Consider the following 17247-nt stretch of genomic DNA (forward strand, 5'->3'; position numbering starts at 1 on the left):
AGCGGAGACTTCAGATATGCAAAATGTGAAACACAACTTGCATATGAGAATTTCAGGGATCATAGACTCACCAAACTGATTGAACAAGCTATATCTGGTCTAGTGTGGGAGAGAGAAATGAAAAGAAAGTGAAAAAGTCTGGTGGGAAGTGGCTGGAGCTAGGGGTCCTTTTTCTCGTGTTAATAAAATTGCATGTGTCCTACTTTTCTTACCCATGACAGATGTTAACCATTGGCCCTTTCATCAGTTAGAAATTAAGGCCTTTCTTCATGGCAATCATGAGGATGAGGTGTATATGGAGCATATGTCGGGCTTTGTTGCTCAGGGAAGTCTAGTAGACTTGTATGCCAACTGCGCTGATCTTTATATGGTTTAAAACAGTTAGCAAGTTTAGCACAGTTATAAAGGAGTTTGGCGTGATCCTCCGCTAAGCTGATTATTCTATTTCTTATCTATACCCAGCCTTGGACCCGTGCATCTATTTAGTGGTCTATGTTGATGATATAATTATCATTGGCAGTGACCGATAGGGTATTGATAGCTTGCAACGACATTTCTTTCAGCATTTCCACACCAAGGACCTGGGCAAGTTGTATTTCCTAGGTATTGAAGTAGCTCAATCAAGATCAAGCATTGTCATTTCACAACCGAATGTCAAGACCTACCGATACTCCAGGAGACAGAGATGACAAACGATAGACCTACCGATACTCCTATAGATCCGAATGTCAAGCTTCAGCCAGATCCAGGGGAGCCTCTCTGTGACCTTGGGAGATACAGGAAATTAGTTGAAAAGATTAGTTGGAAAACTGAATTATCTCACTTTGACAGAGTAATACAAAATCTAAAATATGAATTCCCTGTGTGTGAAAAAGGCAAAGTCTCAATTGTAAATGATCAAAATCAGATAACATTCTGCACCTAGAGTTCTCAAGCAGCTTTAAAGATCTACGATTTCATCCCCTGGAAAGAGAGAATGGCTATCGCCAGCAGTCCCACCATTTATCGATTATGACTCAGTTCCTTCAATGATTTATTTAAAAGCCTCGAAAGGCCACATTTGTTCAGGGCAAGAGTTGTAGAGATAAGAGAACTAGTATTAGTAGGCAGAATGAAATGCAAAGAAGAGATCTATAACTCTGAACTGGAATTTCGCAATGTTAAAAACATACAAAAAAGGATCAATAAACTAACATGCAAAAAGAATTCCCTAAGCAAATATAAGGTTGGAATTCACATCGCACATCTGCCTATAAAATCTAGCTAGTTCTTTGACATAAGCTGTAAATCATCTCCCTTAATTAAAGTCGACCTCACATTGAAAGCACATAAAAGGCTTCTTTCCTTGAGAAACTCATAGATGTGTCTTCCCAACTCTTTTATATCTAGTAACTCCTTTTATGGCCAAATTTATGTGCTTCATCCCAGATATTAGGTGCATTTGACAAACAAGGGACATGAAGGGCAATAAGGTGAGGGAGGAGCCCGGAGAAAAACTAGCACCGAAGGATTGCAAAAATCTGAAAGTTAAGGACCAAAAGAATAGCCCAACAAGCTCATGACTTCAAACGGAAAGCAAAATAAGTACACAAGGAAAATAAACAATCTCAAATACAATTGGGTAGAACTATACCGAAGAGGTCAGCATGTCACGATAAAGAATATGAACATTTCTGATGGACAACTGGATGTTGTCAAGGACCTGAAGAAGGAAATCAAGAAAAAGTATTAGAGGAAGAATAAAAGCCAATGGGTACACAACTAAATAGCACAACGAAGCCAAAGAAATTTGCAAAAAAGAAAGATCCCAGCGGGTCCAGTCAGCGCCTTTTAACAAATATATAATACAACCTTTGCAGTAATGTATGACGTAAATGAGTTTCCAGCCCGACTATCTGCAAAAACCAAAAGATTCTTTAAGAAGTCCACAAAAGAAGATAGAAATTAAACGTACAGACAATCAAAGTGTTAACCTTTACTATGAGAAAACCGACTAAGGTCAGTGTAGGAAATACAAGCTTAACATGAAACATTAAACCAAAAACAGCTACACTAAATATGAACATAATAGACATTCTGTAGTGAGATAAAAATAGGAAAAAGAAAGTAGCCTAAGTTTTGTCCTCCATCATCTAACCGTATAGTTAAAAAAAATCTAAGTGGCCCCTAGTCCTGAGAGGACTTACCAAGCTTGTGGTTATTTTGCTGCAGCAAAACTGAATACTACACTCAGATGCCACCATCTTTCCTTTTGATCAGTAAATTAAGCTTTTAATAACAGAAATAGCCATGTACTAAGCTAGCGCTGGACATTACAAAATGAGAGGCCCCGCTGTACAAAAACAAAAAGGAAGGGCTCCCCTATACAAAGTTATGCCTGTAATGAGCTAATAAAGACATTCATGCCGCTTACATCAAAAAGATCTTGTAAATTGCAAGAAGAAGCCAGTAATCCTAGACATCTAACCCAAGAGTATGGCCTACTGGGTAATGAAGTAGGATGACAACCATGAGGTCTCAGGTTCAAATCCCAGCGAAAACAAAAATACACCAAGTGATTTCTTCCCATCTGCCTAAACATTAGTGGGTAGAGTTATCTGGTACGTGTGCTAGAGGTAGCAGGTACCAGATGGAATAGTCAAGGTGCGCACGAGCTGGCCCCTACACCACCACCATCAAAAAAAATCCTAAACACATACACGTGAGGTTCTACATTGAGTTGCTTCTGCCTGCAAAACACCTTGAGTTTCTCTCATTCCAAAGTACCTAACAAACTCATACTGGAATTGCTTTCCAGTATTTTCTTAGTGGTTTAGAGACACTGCAACTCCTGCAGCAAACCAATACGCTTGTATTGACTAAGGCATAACCTAGTGCTATCCGAAAATTGTTGGAAAGAAAGCACCCATAACTGTCTTGCTGCACTCCAATGTAGGAACATGCGGTTATTTGTCTCCTTTTCCTAAAAACACAAGAAATACCTATTGGACATGGCCATTTCTCGATAAGTTGTTTTAGGCGAGACATGCTTCATAGGCTGCTACCGACAAAAAAACGTGCTACTTTATATGGAGCAATTGATTTCCAAATCGCCTTCTATGGTCATTGACGAATGCTATTTGCCCCATTATTTCACCACTTACAGCATGACACAACTGAGAAAACCCCACTGCATTGTCCTTATCATGTGAGTGAGTCTGCCTTTTCTCTATCCAAATGTACATGTTCTAAAAATCATGGAGTAATTGGGCTAGCCTATTCACCTATCGGTCGAAGCATTGTCTTCTAAAGTTTAGGTTCCACACCTCCCTATTCTATACTGATTGTTTGTGACCTCTGTATCCACAACCAAACTAAAAAAATCCGGGGATTTGATCTTGAGAGAAGTGTGACCCTCCAAGCATCTTGCCAGAAGTTAGTACTTCTTTCTTCGCTCAACCGAATTACAGTGTTTGATTCAAATCTGACCAGAGGTTACTAATATGTTTCCATAATGTAAAATATGAGGAGAGTTCACAGGATTAGTATTTCAAACTTCATTTTCCCCGTACTTACAAGCTCTAACCTTTCTCCACAACCCACTCTCTTCCTTACCATACCTCCATAGCCATTTTAGCTATTTCACTAATAAGTTATTAAGGAAAGGGTGGAGGTCGAGAATTAAGGTAGAATACTAGTAGGTAGTTGAGAGTGTCTCTTTCCCATACTAGTAGTATTAGTGTTAGTCTTGTATTCTATTATTGGTAAATTTCTACTACTACATGTTGTTCCTTTCGCTTCGCTTTCTTATTCTCTTGTTGTTATTACTGCTTGTTACTACTCTTTCTTTTCATCTTTTCTTGAGTCGAGGGTCTCTCGGAAACAGCCTCTCTACTTTCTAGGTAGGGGTAAGGTCTGTGTAGACACTACCATCCCCAGACCCCACTTGTGAGATTATACTAGGTTTGTAGTTGTTGTTCACTAATAAGTTATTATTGTGATTCTTTTAAGATTCCCGATGCCAAGCCCACCTTTTCTTTTTCCAGAGTCGCAATGTCCCATTTTATAAGATGGAATGACCTTTTCTCTTTCATTCCTTCCCATAAAAAGGTCCTTCTCAGCCTATCAAGGGACTGTAGCACAGCACCTGGAATAGGAATAGAGACTTCAAGATCAAGTACACTACTGATCAATGTCACTCTCCTCCAAATGATAGATACTGTCTCTTCTAGCCTACAAGATCTCAAATCATTCAATGATGCTTTGCCAAAAAGAAACAACCTTGTATTTGCCCCTAAAGGCATTCCGAGATAATCAGCTAGTCTCTGCATATCCAGGAGGATGTTGACAAGGAACAACTAGCTCTTTCCAAAAATTTATTCACAAGCTTGATATTACCTCAAAAATTAACAGCATCACCTTTAAGTACATCAACCAGGTCTGCTCAACATCACACTATATAGGATATCGTAGCATATAAGACATGGGATACCTCCATTTCCCTTAGCGAATTTCTTCTAGAAACACTGCCCTACACAGCAAACTGCTCAACGCCTCCATCTTCTGGACAGATGTCTGGGCTGGAGAAGAAAATTGATGGAAAATTTCCCCATCTATATAGCATTACTGCTAACAAACTTTGCACAATGCCACGTGGGAGCAGGTTGGCAACCAATTTTCAGAAGAAACTTCAATGATTGGGAAGTGGAAGATATCTGTCAACTACTAAAATTCTAGAGCCTATAGCCTTGGATGAAAGTAGGGAGGATGCTCAAACTTGGATGGCCAGTAGAGATAAGAAATACTCTGTTAAAAGCTGCTATAATCTTCTTCAACAACAAGCTGGGCAGCAGGAGGAATCATGGCCATGGAAGATGCTTTGGAAGACCAAAGCACCAACAAAAGTTGCTGGATTTGGGTGGACTGCAGCCTGGAATAGACGTCTTACTCAAGATATGCTACAAAGAAGAGGATTTGCCTTATACAGTAGGTTTTTTTACTGTGAAGAAAACCAGGAGTCGGTAAATCATTTGTTTCTTCATTGCCGGCAGTCTAGACAGATCTGGGATCTATTCCTTAATATCTATGGTGTGAAATGGGTAATGTCAAACAGTGTTAGAAGTCTGCTGGAAAGTTGGCAGGGTCAATCGGTAGGCAAAAGGAAGAAAAAGATATGGATGACTATTCCCTTATCCATCATGTGGACCATCTGACTGGAAAGGAACAAAAAATGCTTTGAAGATCAGAGGACCCAGATTCCTACGCTAATAAATAGTTGCTTGCAGAATCTCTATATTTTTGGTGCAAGGAAAGGGGAGCAGAAGACTTGGTGCAGTTATTAGATTTTATGGAATTGTAGAAGCTTTATTTGTAATTTCTATCCTATGACGTTTTGCTTGTACTTTGAAAGTACCCCCTTGGTACTTTTTTGAAGTTTCTTAATAAAAGTTACCTTACCTAAAAAAAAATGGGGAAGGTGACAAAGAGTCCCCTAGTCTCAACCCTCTCTACGAAGGGAAAAATCATCTAAGGCACCATTTATTATCATTGAGAACCTCATTACGGAAATACAAAATCTTATCCATTTCACCCATTTTTCCCAAAAATTCATCTCTCGTTTAAATGCAACAAGAAGGACCAACTGACATGATCGCTAGGTTTTCTCTATGTCCAGCTTACACATGATGCCAACTTCTCCTTGCTTTCTCTACTGTTCGGGCATTTATTTGCAATGAGCACAGTGTCCATGATTTATCTTCCTTTGACAAAAGGAAGTTTCGAAATGACTTGTAGAAACTTCCACCTAGCTTAAAGGACTAAATCCTTCGGCTCCTGCCTTTTTGACATCAACAATATAAAAGAAGCGTAGAAACTCTTTACAAACTTCCCTGGCTGGTGAAAAAAAATTCACATCCTCGATCACATCATCTCTGATCACCAGCAATGCTCGTAGAAAGCCATATGGAATCTATCAGGACATAGTGCCTTAACTCCTTCAGAATCTAACCTACTCCATTTCTCAATCGAAGAGGGCCTCTCTACTCATTCCCTCTCTAGATATGAAATTCTAGGGCAGTCTATTTTAAATAGCCGTCTCCATGTTTTCATCTCCAGTAAGTTCTTGTAAATATGACAATTTTCATTTTAATAGCTTACTTGTGTCTTCACATAAAATTCCGGTAATCCTCAACTTGTCAATCATATCATATCTCATATTGGTTCACAATTTTGTGGAAAATTTTGTGTTCCGTCCACTAATTTTAACCACAAACTTCTCGACATCTTCCATTACCCACCATCATTAAACTCTTTAATTGAAATCAAAGTATGGAAATACTTATGAAAGACACTTAACAATTGCATGTCGAGTTCAAATAATCTAATTTTAGATGAGATGAAGACATTAATATTACAACTTAATCATTTACTATCTTTCTATCAAGTATATTATGCTATTTAGTCCCAAAATAAAGAAGACAATCAGTAACTTCTGTAATTGGAAGAAAAGGTAGAAATCTCCGGGAAGTGAATTCCCCGACTCTCGACCTTCTGCCACACTCTAATTTTCCTGCTTAAGCAAAGGCTTAAAAGAGGAGCAAAATGAAGATTAATCAAGCTTTCAATCAAATTGACTTCCTAATCAGTGAATAAGTAAGCTTTTCGACATTATTGTAAGTTATCATTCAAAATTCGTTGAATTCATGGTTGTTGGGCCCTACATTGATCTTGGTTTTTCATAATAAAGAAAAAAAGACAAAGGGTGTGTGATATAGACAGGTTATCCTAATGCTTAGTGGTTGCTTCCATAGCTTGAACCCATGACCTATAGGTCATACGAAGACAACTTCACAATTGCTCCAAGGCTCCCTCCGGTTTTTTCATAATATATCATCCATTTAATGGACTTTTTCATGTGAATTTCATTCATATTTGTTGATCGTTGAAATATGGTGGTGGTAAACCTAGTTTTTAAATGGAATTAATAAAAATCAAAGTTGGGGTTGAAGAATATTGCAGAATATATTTCGAGGAAAAGTTTTTTCTGCAAATTTTATATTAAATGTGACTGAATCTATGTATGATGCAAAAGCATATTTGTCCTAAGTCCTCAAATTTCAAAAGTCCACTTGGGGTATGAATGCATTTTTGAACCGCAAGTTGATTTTGCCTGTGTTTTTGAGTTAGAATTAGTTTGGGATTGTTTCTGAATGTTATACCTTTTTGAATCTAATCAACAGATTTTCCCTAATCAATTCCAAACAATGGATCTTATACTTCTTGCTAGATACGGTAAGTATTCGTTCATACTTATTGAGTGTATTACTTGTGTGCCTTTTACCTTCTTTTTTCATTGACTAATTGTATGTTACCTACCCATATTACACGCTCCGTCCGAATTTATATGGCGGTGTTTGAATGGGCAAGGGTTTAAAAAAGAAAGACTTTTGAAATTTGTGACCTAAAGAAAGGCATAGACATTTGAGTGGCTATAATTCTTATCATCAAGGGTAAAATAAAAAGTTTAAAGTTAATTTATTTCTAAAAAAAAGGAAACATGACATCCTTTTGGGGACAATGTAAGAAGGAAAGTAAAGGGCAGCCCGGTGCACTAAGCTCCCGCTATGCGAAAGGCCTGACCACAGGGTCTATTGTACGCAGCCTTACCCTACATTTCTGCAAGAGGTTGTTTCCGTGGTTCGAACCCGTGACCTCCTGGTCACATGGCAACAACTTTACCAGTTACGCCAAGGTTCCACTTCACATGGCAGAAGGAAAGTATGCCACTGAAATTGCGACAGAGGCAATAGTTTTATTGTCCTTTTGTTTTTTTTAACCTAAACTTCATTCTGGACCCAATACTTTGAACGTGCTTTGAGCATTTGAGTTGGTTCGTGGAAAAGACTAAGGAGCATCCCTTGAGTCGTAGAAGGCATGAGTGTGTGACATGTAAAAAGCCTTGATACAAAGTATACACGAGGGTTGAGTACTACAATTTATGTGATACAAGTAAAGAGAGTGCTTGTGAGGTCCTTTTATCCACTCTTTTATCCACTGATCTACTTTTTTTGTTCCAAATTGCTTTTTCCAGGTTCAAGAAAAGTAATGAGTGGAATTGTAAAATATGTCATACATAGTAGTAGATCTCTGTGGAGGAGAAAAATATATAAACTTATGACTTTAGAGTGTTTGCTGATCCTAATGAATCATACTTGAGGAGGAAAGATAGTAGAAAGTTGAGAAGTGGATCACACCATGGAAAGGTGCAAGAAAGTAATACTCCACAATCTCATTCATACTGCTTAGTGATGCCTACAATGACTGATGAAATTGGTGATTGTGATAATCTTGATGGCTACTATGATAATTATGAAGTTGTTGGTGAAGGAGCCTAAGAGAGGACATGAGATTAATGATCATGGAGATAAAATGGCCAGTAGCTCCTGCTGGTGCTACGGACCTGAGAAGCAAGGACCTGATCACTTGAATGTGGAGTCAATGAGAGCTCAAGTCTTTCGAATTGTTCTCCTCTCATTCTCTTATGTGAAAAAAAACTTATTTCAGTTAGTTGTTCGGAGATAATGAAAAGAAAGATCAATTCGTTCATATCCTTCATTTAAAAAAGTGAAAAGAAATAGATTCAAATGCCTTTCTCGTCAATGTAGAGAATTTCAATTCTTAAATCTAGATAATAAGTCGTCATGCTGACCATTTTCATCACTTCGTACATATCATACCATGAGCAATGTGGTCGAACGGTTTTAGTTATTGCATGATTGTGGAGTTTTTCCTTGTGAATAACTTACCAACAGTTAATCGAGACCTCTTCTCTTTTATGTTTATACATTCCAGTAGAATGGCACTGTCGGAATATTCTAGTCTCAAAAGTCTCTTAAGTCTCTTTGCTTCAATATACATTTCAACTAAAGTAATCAGTCAAAGTCTTTCAAGTATAAGATGCTAAAGCACTCACCACATACTCGTCTTGATAATTTTGCAAGTTCTGCAGCAGCAAGTTTGGCCTTTTTCCCAGCGAATTCTCTTCTCTCTACTTCATCCATCCTCCACTGTCATAAGCATGAGAAGAAAATTGCACCAAAACTTTCAGAAAGCAAAAAGATAAGAGAGATAGGGAACTAAAGTTGTAACTTTTCACGTACATGCATGTATATGTCAGGTTATTTTAGCAAAGGATGACTAACCAGCAATTTGCACTTTGATGGTTAAACAAAAGAAAGTGCACCTCTAAGAAATTATCTCAACTACTTTAGTGTTGGCTGATTAAGATAGAGTGAATAATTATCAATTTATTCAAGCAATCAAAAGTAATAAAATACTCCCTCCATTTCCATTTGTGACACACTTTCCTTATTAATTCGTTTCAAAAAAAAATGACACCTTTCTATATCTGGAAACAATTTAACTTTAAATTTTTCCCTTTGCACATTTTACCCTTAATGAGAAGCTTTTATAGACACACAAATTGAAAGCCATACAAAAGCTTTTACCCTTTAAGGTTTTAACACCACAAGCTTCAAAAGTCTTCCTTCTTTCATAAACTCCATACCGAGCCAAACTAGTTCACATAAATTGAAACGGAGGGAGTATCAAGTTTATCGGCCTTCCATAAAGCATGTTCTCAGTCAAATGAGAAAAATAACAGATCTGTAAAACCGTGTAAATCTAACAACAATATATGAATATTAGCACACTAATACACATATCATCTCACTTATAAAGCTAGCCTTGTCAGAATTTTCTGAAAACTCGAGACAATTCCATGGAAATAGTTTAATGTACGCCGGCTTAGGGATAAAGAGGCCTAAGATGAAAGCACGCCATCGTTCATTAATAGCTAACAAAAACCATATCAAGAGGCTCCAACATCGTACAACTTCTCCTGATCTGGTCTAGATTTCTACCCCACCAGAACAAAGCATGCAAAATATGGACTGCAAATGAGAGTTAAATTCCTTTAAAAGGCTGTGAGATTCATTTTCATCAAAAGCACCAAAATAAGCACGTGGAAATCAGATTCCATTGTTCTTCAAGCAATTCTTGCACAAATGTGAGCTGAACTATGTATGATATTAACCAATTGGTGCCCCTCAATGCAACAAATCCCCTATCTAATCACAATGCAATGAGGTGAAAAATATATATTTCACCGATATAGCTATTGAGTAACTGAAGACGGTCAATGTCAGAACTGCAACAAACCCTGTGTTAGATCACAACACAATAAGAGGTAATTCTCAGCAATCAGCCTCCAATCACGACAAACCAATTGACATAGACTTCTTTCCTATATTAAAGTTATCCCCCATCAGAATAGCGCCAAAAGCAGCCTCCTGAACAAATAGCCTCCATAGGAGCTTACCAATAGAATAAGTGCTATGAACTCGGAGCTCCAAGGTTTCACTTTCACAAATACTCAGCAATAATCAGCACTATCAGAACACTACAACATGATTTTATGCAGAAGGTACTGTTACAGTTTCTTTCTTTACCAACTTATCTCTTCCATTAGTTATTAACTTTGAGATACAGAAGTTGGTACAGTCTATTAACTAATTCAACTCCCAATTTTATGGACATTCTATATGAATTGATCCGTAGATCCTAATTCAAGCGGATTTGAAGAGATTGCCTGATTATTGTAGGTCATCTTCGACGCCATTGCTGGAGTGATGGGCACATGCTTCTCAGTATGGAATTAGCATGACCCGGTGAAATGTTAAATGCCCCGGACCAAGTTACTATTATTTATTTTTCGGCTTTTGCGTCAAGCTTATCAATTTATTTTAATAAATGATTGGCTACATGAATCCTGTCCCTTTTAATGCATCGGAGGGAAGGATGCAGATTTAGGGGCTTCAAAAGCTTTCAAGGTGAGAATGAAGTACTAAGGCTTTCAAGGGTTGTGTTAAGGTTTGTAGTACGTGGGATGGGCATAGAAGCTAACTAAGGTGAAGGCTATAATAAATTGGTCAATCCTTAAGAGTGTTTAAGAGGTTAGGAGCTTTCTGGGTTTAGCAAGTTTCGATAGGAGGTTTGTGAAGGGATTTAACACAACGGCTAATCATCTGATCGGGGTGATTAAGAAAGATAAGGGTTTTATATGGGAGCAAGAACAAGAAGGAGCCTTTAAGACTTTGAAACAAATGCTCAATTCGACTCCTTTGTTGCAACTTCCTTGAGAATACCTTTAAGGTTGAGTCTAATGCTTCGAGATAGGTATAGGTGAGGTTCTTATGCAAGACCAAAGACCTTTGTATGAAGAGGATAGGTGAATCTATGAAGAGGATATATGAACAATACATATCCAACTTGAGAATAAGCTTATATTAAACGAAGAGGAGGATGAGGAGGAGGAAGATGAAGAAGAAGGAAAATAGAGAATAGAGTTTGGAGAAGAAAGGGTAGTGATCTATAGGTTTATTCACCGCTTGTTGATGCGGGAGGCTATATTTGCTAAAAGTTTAAAAGAACTACAAAATGTAATGAGTGGCTTAAAAGGGGACACCTGATGAAAAAAATTATATTAATCATTACTCTACTTTCATATTAGACCAAGCCTTTAGGTCATTTATGTAGATTTGGTCTAAGGTCGTCGCACTCCTACAACCTCATAGCAAAGTATGTCGATTAGCAAGCCCCCTCCTGTCAGAAACTCAGAAAAGTATGTGGCATCAGAGGTTGTTACCCCGTGGGCAATCGAAGGGGCTGATCTTCAGGGGAACTTTTTGGTTGTTATCGAGTAAAGATTATGAATATATCTAGACAGCTTTTTAAGAAAAAATTACATAAATTTTTAATATATATATATATATATATATAGATAGATAGATAGATAGATAGATAGTCATGTTGGTTTGGTTCGTTTTATAGTTCATACTAAACCAAATTGAACCAACTACATGTCGATCTTCCGAGCCAATTTGATTCTATCTTCCGGTTCAGTTTGATTTTTTGATATTTATTGAACACTCATCAATCATCATTACTGATGTTCCTCGCGCATAGTGGGAGCTTAGTGCATCGGGCTGCCTTTTTTTTCTTTTTTACTCATCATTACTGATGTTGAATTTTCTTAAGATAAACAAAAAGATTCGGTAACAGTGAATTATGGCATAATACCTCTTTCTCGTCCCGATGAGATGCACATACTAATACATCCTCTAAACTGATTATGACAGGATCCCAGCCAAGCTTTTTCCACGGAATTTTAATACTCAACTTACCAACATGACCTACAAAAGCAAACAAATAGGATCTCATCAAGAAAAGAAAACTTGGATATACAATGTCTGAGAAAACAGCTTATAGATTTTTTATAAGTACAAAATGGCCTAAATGTTACAAAGTCATCAAGAAGCATCAAATTCAAAGGAAGCAAACAGGAAAAGTAGAAAGAAACCAAAGTCAAAGGAACAAGACTTCGAATTCTGTGAACAATAAACTTCGAATTCTGTTAAAATCTAGCTGACATCCCATTAATTCAACAAAAGCTAACCGGCATGCATTTAATGGAATCAGAATGATGACAAGAATTCCTGATTCCGATTCTTTTTGGTGTCAGGGTCTTCTCGTGTGCACCTCAACTAATTCCACCGGTTACCTGCTATCTCCCACCAGCACAAGCATCGGGTAACTCTTCCTACCAAGGCTTAAGTAGATGGAGAGAAGCCACCTAGTATTTTTTGTCTCCGTTGGGTTTTGAACCTGAGACCTCATGGTTATTCCCCGTTTTATTGACCACTTGGTCACACCCTCGGGTGCCCTGAATCCGAAATTTAACTCAATCTAGTTTCTTTTCATTACCAGAAAAAATTAAGATTATATGTAAGCACACTAACCATATCAGCCAAAGTTAAGCTTTCCTAATGCTAGCTATATTACTTCACAAGACTTAAGTATAACTAAGTAATACCAACTAATGTCAAAAATTGGTGAGTGCAGACAAGTGAACACCTTACGGAGAGCTACATTGAATAACTGTAAAATGTTACTAAGAAGAAGCGGATAGTGCTTGATGGGGGAATATATCAGATGAGCAGGCTACAACAGTGAACAAAGTTTAAACATTTGGCAGTAATAAAAAGTCAAGAATGAAGATGATAGGATAATATAGGACAAGGTGATCAGGAAAAGCAAAAGTAACATTAATTTGCTGCCTTTGTGTGAAGAGATGGAAGGATGTCAATCACTTTATTCAACGCAAAGTGGGAATAAAAGTTTGGAATCTCATGCTGAATGTACTAACATAGACATAAAGCTACAAATAAATGAATTAAGCCAGTCTTTTTATCACTGATTATCATAACCCCAATAGAGGGAAAATATGTTGGACCCTTTGAAGTAGCAGGACTACAAGGTTCAGAACTTTTACCTTGCTTCAAAGCAAATGGCAACTGGAGATAATCGAAAGCCTCGAGAATAAGTTCCACATCTTCTAATAATACTTCTTCTGCATTGCACATATTAAAACTCACTTTCTACCACTTATAACCAAATCTACTAGAGACATGATAATGGCAAAAATAAAAGAGAAGAAAAAAAGAAATTAGTAAAAGATGCATATACTGGACGAATGACAGTCCTTCAACTAAATTTTACCACCTGACGCATTACCACTACTATATTGGTCTTTTCACTAGATTCCATTATCATCTACATAATAATCTCTTTGAATTTTCTCAAAAAAAAATTCTCCAAGACAGGTTAGCACTTTGTATTAGTATAAACAATATAAAAGAAAAAAAAATTGCGGTGAATAACAATAAGCAGACGGTAGAGTAAGGGGTTTAGTTGAGTACTTACCATTCCATAAGGTGATTTTCAGCTGCTCCTTTTGGATGTCCTTAATATATTGACCTAGATAACCCAATATCAGTTGCCTAACGAGCCCTTCAAACATCCTACAAACTCACAAATCAAAAACCGTATACTATAAAAAGAATGATCTTTTAAGCAGTGGGAGCATAAAACAATTGCCCGCGCACTGCAACCCAATTCACTATAACTGAATAGGATTTCTATGGCATGAGAAAGAAAAGCTATTATTGCACAGTAGAAAGCAATCAAAGATACTTTCGCCGGAGAAAGAATGGCGTGGAAACGGTTCCGAATGCCGAAACGGTATTTTGGGACTCAAAATTGGAAACGTTTTATGGGAGAAAGACACAAATGCCCATGCAGAGCAAAATAATAACAGTCGATGCCCCCTCTTCCCCTATTTACCGGACATGCCCCAAAGATCTTAACTCAAAGCAGCTCGCTGGCCCCCGTCCTTCAATTTACATATTACTAATTCCTATCATTTAACATATACCTTTCGTTATATTTTTGGTTCAATTATATCCTTAGCGTAATATTATTGGTTTAAATATACTCATCTTTCGTTAAGTTTATCCAAGATGGATCCAATCCTACGTGACACTCACATTTGATGAGGTGGATGCAAGAAACTAGTTGGAAAATTTTTTAAAAAAATGACTTATTTATTACGGTATACTGTTATATTATATTTTATACTATAACAGTATAGTATTATATTACTATAACCATGACTTTAGCTTGCACAATAACACCTAGATGTTTCAACAAATAGTAGTCGAAGTATACTATTATGATATATTGTATACTATTACAACATTGTATTGCAGTATATTGCATATTATTACAGTATACCATTATAGTATATTATATACCATAACAGTATATTGTTGCAGTATAGTTATATACTCCTACAGTATATTGCATACCGTAGCGATATAATGTTAGGTAACTGTGTTCTTCTTCGATTATTACAGTATATTGTATACTATAACAATATATTGTTGCACTATAGCTATATACTCCGACAATATATTGTAATAATGTAGCAGTATATTGTTGTGTAACTGTGTTCTTCTTCGATTTTCAGCTGAAAAATTCGATCTCAATCACCTCAAATCAGCTCAAATCACCTCAAGCACTCACTCCTACAATATATCGAGTGAGTGCTTGCTTGAACTCGGAATAAGAGTAGTCCGTAGGCTTATTAGTCGAGTGAATGTTTCGAACTCGAAGTAATGTATCCCGTAGGCGTAATGGTCGAGTGAATGTTTTCGAACTCGAAGAAATGTAGCCCGTAGGCTTAATGGTCGAGTGAGTGCTTGCTCGAACTCGGGATAAGAGTAGCCCGTAGGCTTATTAGTCGAGTGAATGTTTAGAACTCGAAGTAATGTAGCCCGTAGGCGTAATGGTCGAGTGAATGTTTTCGAATTCGAAGAAATGTAGCCCGTAGGCTTAATGGTCGAGTGAGTGCTTGCTCGAACTTGGGATAAGAGTAGCCCGTAGGCTTATTAGTCGAGTGAATATTTCGAACTCAGTTTTCCTTCATTTGGATTTCGGGTACTGAGGGTGACTTTCCTTAGCACTAAGTCCCCAAGTTTAAAATGACGAAGCTTGGTTCTTCGATTATAGAATCTTTCGATTCGCTGCTTTTGGGCGGTCAATTGGACGAGAGCAACTTCTCGTTTTTCATCCGATAATTCGAGGCACTAGCCTCGTTATTTGACTCTTCTGTTGTATATCGAAACCTGGCACTGGGTTCCCCGACTTCGACTGGAATCAAGGCTTCGTAGCCATATACTAAGGAGAACGGGGTTGCCCCCGTACTAGATTTTGATGTTGTTCGATATGCCCAAAGGACTTCCGGTAGGATTTCTCTCCATTTTCCTTTAGCGTCATTCAGCCTCTTCTTTAGGTTTTGAATGATAGTTTTGTTCATTGATTCGGCTTGTCCGTTCCCACCGGGGTGATACGACGTTGATAATATCCTTTTTATTTTGTGGTCTTCGAAGAATTTCGTCACTTTGCTGCCGACAAACTGTTTCCCATTGTCACACACTATTTCGGTGGGTATCCCGAATCGACATACGATATGATCCCAGATAAAGTATATAACCTCTTTCTCTCTTACTTTCATGAACCCATGTGCTTCAACCCATTTAGAGAAATAGTTAGTCATAAATAAAATGAACTTAGCTTTACCTAGGGCCGATGGCAGAGGGCCGACGATATCCACTCCCCATTTCATGAATGGCTATGGGGATAGGACTGTGTGAAGTTGCTCTCCGGGCTGATGGATCATTGGTGCAAACCTTTGACATTTGTCACATTTTCGAACAAACTCCTTTGCATCTTTGCCCATATCGATCAAATAATACCCTGCCCTGATTATTTTTCAGACTAATGAATCGGCACCGGAGTGATTTCCATAAGTGCCCTAGTGCACCTCACGTAGGATGTAATCGGTGTCTCCTGGACCTAAGCATACTGCCAATGGTCCATCGAATGTCCTTCAGTATAGCGTTCCATCTGCAGTTTTGGTTCGTAGGGCCCTCGAATTTTTAAGGTCCGATGAGAGCTTTCCATTCTTTAAGTATTCAATATACTTATTCCTCCAATCCCAGGTTAAGCTCGTAGAATTTATCTCGGCATGACCTTCTTTGATCACGGATCTCGAGAGTTGAACGACAGTCCCTGAGCTTATCTCGCCTTCCTCGACCGATGATCCCAAATTTGCAAGTGCATCAGCCTCACTGTTTTGCTCTCGTGGAACATGCTGTAAAGTCCATTCTTTGAAATGGTGCAAAGTAACCTGTAGTTTGTCCAAATACCTTTGCATTCTATCTTCTCGAACTTCGAAGGTTTTGTTTACTTGATTTACCACCGGCAAAGAGTCACACTAGGCTTTAATGACTTCTGCTCCCAAGCTTTTAGCTAGCTAGAGACCTGCAATCATGGCCTCATACTCGGCCTCGTTGTTAGTCAACCTAGTAGTTTTGATAGATTACCTAATAGTGTTACCCGTGGGTGGCTTTAAAATGATGCCTAGCCCGGACCCCTTCATGTTCGAAGCCCCATCTGTAAAAAGGGTCCATACCCCCGATGACGTACCCGATTTCAATAAGAGTTCTTTTTCGACTTCGGGTACGAGGGTCGGCGTGAAACCGGCCACGAAGTCCGCTAAAATTTTATACTTGATGGTTGTACGGGGTTGATACTCGATATCGTACCCATTAAGTTCGACGACCCATTTGGCCAATCGGCTTGATAGTTCGGGCTTGTGCAAAATATTACGAAGCGGGTAAGTGGTTAATAAGCATATGGGGTGACATTGAAAGTACGGTCTAAATTTTCTAGAGGCGTTTATCAGTGCAAGTGCCAATTTCTCTAGGTGCGGATATCTAGTTTCTGCTTCTCCTAAGGTTCGACTTA

The 17247-nt window shown here is 38.0% G+C and overlaps 1 protein-coding gene across 14 annotated transcripts in view; it reads right to left on the reverse strand.

The window, feature by feature from the left end:
- LOC107809406 (uncharacterized) overlaps positions 1–11434 on the reverse strand; it is an 84586-nt gene extending 73152 nt beyond the window's left edge. For 7 of the 14 annotated variants that reach the window (XM_075229627.1, XM_075229618.1, XM_075229617.1 and 4 more), the window contains exons 1-4: positions 10628–11421; positions 8951–9044; positions 1852–1895; positions 1634–1702 (exon numbers count right to left, since the gene is read on the reverse strand). In XM_075229627.1, coding sequence (XP_075085728.1) covers positions 1634–1702; positions 1852–1895; positions 8951–9044; positions 10628–10657 — 237 coding nt within the window. In that variant the 5' untranslated portion in view covers positions 10658–11421. Of the gene's footprint in view, positions 1–705; positions 767–1633; positions 1703–1851; positions 1896–8950; positions 9045–9485; positions 9554–9709 lie in introns of those variants that run through there. The other 7 variants (XM_075229620.1, XM_075229619.1, XM_075229621.1 and 4 more) reach the window with 7 other exon arrangements.
- Between the last annotated feature and the right edge of the window lie 5813 nt (positions 11435–17247).

Source organism: Nicotiana tabacum, chromosome 14 (assembly GCF_000715075.1).
Source record: "Nicotiana tabacum cultivar K326 chromosome 14, ASM71507v2, whole genome shotgun sequence".
NCBI lineage: Eukaryota > Viridiplantae > Streptophyta > Magnoliopsida > Solanales > Solanaceae > Nicotiana > Nicotiana tabacum.